This window comes from Akebia trifoliata, chromosome 8 (genome assembly GCF_017979445.1).
Source record: "Akebia trifoliata isolate Shusen 1 chromosome 8, ASM1797944v1, whole genome shotgun sequence".
Lineage (NCBI taxonomy): Eukaryota > Viridiplantae > Streptophyta > Magnoliopsida > Ranunculales > Lardizabalaceae > Akebia > Akebia trifoliata.
Genome location: NC_141382.1, coordinates 48,737,651 through 48,743,172, shown reverse-complemented (window position 1 = coordinate 48,743,172; position 5,522 = coordinate 48,737,651). Strand labels below are relative to the sequence as shown.

At 33.0% G+C, this 5,522-nt stretch overlaps 1 protein-coding gene across 1 annotated transcript; it reads right to left on the bottom strand.

Annotated features, from left to right (window-relative positions):
• Positions 1 to 2,484: 2,484 nt before the first annotated feature.
• LOC147397430 (transcription factor IBH1-like 1) lies at positions 2,485 to 3,785 on the bottom strand. Its single transcript, XM_086449106.1, has 2 exons — positions 3,395 to 3,785; positions 2,485 to 3,207 (listed from the first exon to the last, which is right to left on the bottom strand). The coding sequence occupies exons 1-2, from the start codon at positions 3,435 to 3,437 to the stop codon at positions 2,633 to 2,635; spliced, it is 618 nt and encodes a 205-aa protein (XP_086305232.1). The 5' UTR covers positions 3,438 to 3,785; the 3' UTR covers positions 2,485 to 2,632.
• Between the last annotated feature and the right edge of the window lie 1,737 nt (positions 3,786 to 5,522).

The following is a 5,522-nucleotide window of genomic DNA, read 5'->3' as shown; positions in this document are numbered from 1 at the left end:
GGAACGTTTGTATTTTTTACCACATTTACTTTTTAATAATACCCCTACTCATTTCAACTTTTAGTGAAAAAGATAAAGGTATGTTGGTCTTATAAATAATAAATATATTTAGAGTATTTTAGAATCACCCCATGTTGAATTGGTGATATTAGGTTTACAACCTTAAAAAATGCAAGATTAGGTTTACCCCCTTGACCATAAGTTAATGTTGCCTTTTCATGATAATTTAATGATGAAATTTTGATTTTGATTTTTTCCAAATTTTGATTTAATATTTTATGTATTTGAAGAGCATTTTGAGAAAAATTAGAATTTCACCGTTAAATCAGCAAGAAAATGCATTGTTAACTTAATATTGCATTTGGCAAGAGGGTAAACTTAATATCACTAATTTGACAAAGGGTGTTTCTAAAATACCCATGTATTTATTATGTTGGTATTAATTGTCAAAACAGTTATTGCAAACAATGCATTTAATTTAAAAACTATAATGCTTTAGCATTTATTCGGAAAATAAGCATTTATTATGTAAAAGACCAACATACCCTTTATTTTTTCCCTAAAAGATAAAATGAGTATGAGTATTATTTAAAAGTGGATGTAGTAAACAGTGCTAACATCTCCATGATGTTTTGGACGTTAGAATTCTTATTATATATATGTCAGGTTCAAAAGCCAATAACATAACCAAACTGTTTTATCCTATACGGGCTAAAAGTTTCAAAATGAGCTGATTTTTTGTGAGGATGATCTCTATGGTGAGGAGATCGTCCTCACAAAAAATCAGCCTATTATGAAATTTCTAACCCTAGCTTATAAGTTGAAGAATCGTGGATTGTTAATTTTTACTATAATTTGTAAACCACTTTTATGGAATTAGAAGTTTTGTAATTGGCTGATTTTTGTAAGAATGATATCTATCGTGAGGAGAACATCCTAAAAAAAAATCTACTCATTCTAAAACTTCTAATTCATATAGGACAAGCTTTTGATTGTCGAACAGATATATATACATATATATATATATATATATATATAGGGAAATGTTCAGCACCCTAAGTTTAACCACACACTTTAACAAACGTTTTTTGTCCTACATGGGTTAGAAGTTTTGGAATGAGCTGATTTTGGTGAGGATGATCTCTATGATTAGAAGATCATCCTCCCAAAATCAGCCATTCTGAAATGTTTAGCCCCATGTTTACACGTTGAAAAATTGTGGACCGTCCATTTTTTGTAAATCAATTTTGATGGGGTTAGAAGTTTTGGAATGAGCTGATTTTTGGGTGAGGATGATCCTCACCATAGAGATCATCCTCACCAAAAATCAGCTCATTCCGAAACTTCTACCCATGTAAGACAAAACGCGTTTGTTAAAGTGTGTGTAAAACTAAGGTGGCGAACGGGACCCATATATATATATATGGGTCAAGTTCAAGAGCCAATAATATAGTCAAAGTGTTTTGTCGTATATGGACTAGAAGTTTCAGAATTTACTGATTTTTTGTAAGGATGATTGAAATGATCTTTACTAAAAATCTGTCAATTCTAAACTTCTAACCCTGTCAAAAGTGGTTTACAAATTAACATTGAAAATTGATGCTCCACGATTCTTCTACTTTTAAATTAGGGTTAGAAGTTCACAATGTGTTGGTTTTTTGTGAGAATGATCTTCTCACCATAGAGATCATCCTCACAAAAAATTAGTCTATATAAGACAAAACACGTTGGCTATGTTATATATCTATATATATTTTTCTGTTTGAATTTTTTGTTATTATTATTGTGAAGATGAACCACTTTTGTACCCTATTAATAATTGCCTTCCCATCATAAATATTGAGCCCAAAGAATGAAATTTGAGATTTTGATTGTGAAAATCGACCATTTATCTACTCCACATAGAGATGGCTACTTCACACATTAATCCCTATTGCATGAGAATTTAGGGTTTTGTTGCTGTTTCTAGACATCAACCACTTTTGTACCCCCTTTAGAAATGCCTTGATCTCATTATAAACATTAAGCCCAATTGCTTAAAAATTTGAGATTTTGTTGTTGTTGGTTGTTGAAATCTTCCATTTTTATATCCATATAGAGAAGGCTACCCAATCCACACATTAATCTTAATTTGCACGATAAATTAGGGTTTTGTGGTGGTTGGTTGTGAAAAACCACCACTTTTCTATCCCTCTTAAAAAAAACATCTCAATACAAACACTGCGCCCAATTGCATGAGAATTTAAAATTTTGGTATTGTTGTTGGTTGTGGAAGTCGGCCATTTCTCTATCCCATTAAGAGATAATTACTTAATCCACATATTAATCCCAACTTGCATGAGAATTTAGGGTTTTTTGGTAGTGAAAAACAACCACTTTTCAATCCAATATAGAGAAGACTTCTCATAATAGACATTAAGCCAAACTCCATGAGAATTTTATGCCACTAACTTCAATCATTCAAGATAAACAAGAGAAGAAATAAGGAAATAAAAGCTTGTCTTTAAGTACTTATATGTAATCATCTGTACATGCTTGAATTATAAACTTGGTTCTTTTCTTCTTCATCTAGTCCATCTAAAAAAAGTTTAAGAGAAGATTTAAAAAAAAAAAAAAAAAATTATCAATAATCTTACTCACCATTCGTCGACGTCTTCGAAGCATTAACAAGCCTTTGCATTACATCAACTTGAGCTTGAAGAGAGAGGACATAGTCTAGTGTTTCCTCTAATAACAAAGAGAAATCATCCATGGAGTCTCCACCTGGTACAAGACCTTTCAACACTTGGGTTCTTTTCTTCAACATTCTCTTCGCAATACTGCTTGCTAAAATGCGCCGGGATGCACTTTTACTTATCCTACGCATAGTGCAGCTTCTCCTTAGTATCTTCTTGCTTCTAACCCTCTTACTAAACTTACACATAAAAGATCCAATTGAAGGCTTTGTTAACCTCTCAAACCCACTCCCCAATATATTCTTAACAAGATTCTTGTTCTCTTCTTGTTTCAAAGCATTGGCTATAAGGGCTTGGCTCCAAAGAGTCTTACCATCTCTTGTAGAAGCCATGGCTACATCAGATGATAACTTGATAGCCTTTTTTCTCTCCAAGGAGCTCATGTTCTTGGTTGATGAACCATAGAATTGGAGACCATATACCCATTTCTTGAGAAATTCTTGCTTGAATGATGAGGTAGGAGGACTCATGACTTTGCAATGAAAAAACAAGAAATAGAGAATAAAATCTAAACAAAAGCAACAATATACAAAGATGATTTTGATGAATAACAGAAGTATTTCCAATGGGTATCTATCAAAATCATGTAAATCAAAGATAGAAACTGTTTGACATAGTTTTGACAGGAGAACAAATGCTATAGTATATAAAACAAGTACCTTCACAAGTGGTTTTTCTTTGACGTAAAGGAGAGAAAGTCATGAAGAGGAGACTTGCTTTTTCAGATTGTAGAAAAGATTGAAGAAGGGAATTGTGTGTCAACAAGACCAAGATTAGAAGGAGAATTGTGATCAATAATGGAGATAATTTGAAGTTTGAATATGGGTCTGACTTGCTTGAATATCTATCACAAGTGGAAGTTTTGTGATGATTTTATCTTAGATATAAGCTGTTGCACCATATATAATACATACCTTCCTTGCTACCCGTTTATTGAAGAATAGTGAAAATCATGTTAAGACAAGTTGCAGAGAGGGGTAGTTGTATAGATCTACCTAAGCAAATCAAAAGCTGTGTGCTAAGAGAGAGAGAGAGAGAGACTATTGGAATGGAAGAAAGGCGTAGAAATCCTATTTATTTTGCACAAAGTTGGGGAGGTGGGGGGTCCATAAAAGCAAGACACATCACATGCCTGCACATGGTTTAAAAGACCCACCACCCAAACCCTAGAGATTATAATATTTGTTTTTATTACTAAGAATTGATGTCTTTGGTTATAAAAAGAATTTAATTTTTCTAAAGAAGATGTATTGCCATGTGATGAAGTAGATAAAGAGCTATAGTTATGGTTTGAATTGTTCAACCATACGAGCATGTTTCGGTCGAGACAATTCATTGCACAAAAGAACAAGCAAAACATCAACTTTGAATATTGAAAATTTTCAAATTATCTCAAAATATATCAAAACATCCCTAAACGTATTTTCAGATGTTATGGAATGTCTCGGTTGAGATAATCATGATATTTCTCGTGATCGAGTACTCATTGTCCCAAGATAAAAATAAATTAAACTTAATTTGCCTAAATTTATCAAATTTGTGTTGAAAATTAAAGTAAAAAACCTTTATGATAAAAATCAAGAATAATGATTTTCTAACTAGAAAGTTTTCACTCAATCAGTACTCTGCTAACATGGCAAGAACACAAATCATAGGTTCTTGGGATGCACAATTGCACATATTTTATAGGGATGTGTAATTGTGTATCCCAAAAAAAAAAGATTTACGTATCTGTATCCTTGCCACGTCAGCCGAGTATTGACTTTGGAGTCAGAAAATCACAACTCTAAAATGAAAGATTGAGAATTAGAGTTTTGAATCAATATAAAAGATAAACTGAGAAAAAAGGTGGGGAGGGGATTGGCAGGATCCGGAAAACATGCTGATGCTTTGTGGGTGGATGGGGCCCTTAAGCAAAAAATTGCTCACATGGTCACCACATGGGGTTTTAAAACTGAGAGTCACAAGTACATATCTGTTTCAATAATTGGATATTTCAAGCTTGCAAGAATAAGATTGCCTTTTATTTAGTAAGAAAGAAAGAAATAAAATAAAATAAAAATTAATTAATCTGAGCCGTACATTAGTGGGTAGGGCTGACTATTTAGAGGATGGTAGGGCCCAAGATCTGATGGACCACTGCTTTTTCAGGAGTGTTTGGACACTCACGAGAACTGGCGCGCATGCTCTCTTTACCTTCTTTTGCCTTCTCTCTTAACTTGTTTGTCTTTCAAGTCCTTTCTCTATTGCACACACTCCAACTGCCATCCAACTCCATAGGGTACGGTACACTAAAGAAACTTTACATTCTCCTTCACTCACTTACTCACTCTCACTTATTTGGATCTTTAGTGGATTGGGTCTGAATTCTGATCTCATTATTTAGGACTTGGATTTTGAAGATTTGGGATCCAATGACATGGTCCCATAAGATATTTTTTATTTTTTTATATTTTATTATCGATGACAAACGATTTGACGAGGATAATCTTATCTTATTATATAGATAATTTAAAAAATAAAAATCAATAGGACCTTACTAATGGTGTTTAAATTGTTGACTTGAACTCTCCATTCCAAGTTGTTAAAAGTTTTTAGAATCCGTTATTTTTTTGGAAGAATGATCATAACGATGTGATTAACATCCAACACTCAACTGTATGTAGGGGCTCATAATCCCCCACCTTCGAGACTTGCATTTGTTATTCCTTGTTTTGACTAATTTTTTTTTCTCTTCTTTTGACGACAGGGTGTTCAAACCCGTAGGCTCGACTAACAGGGGTAAAA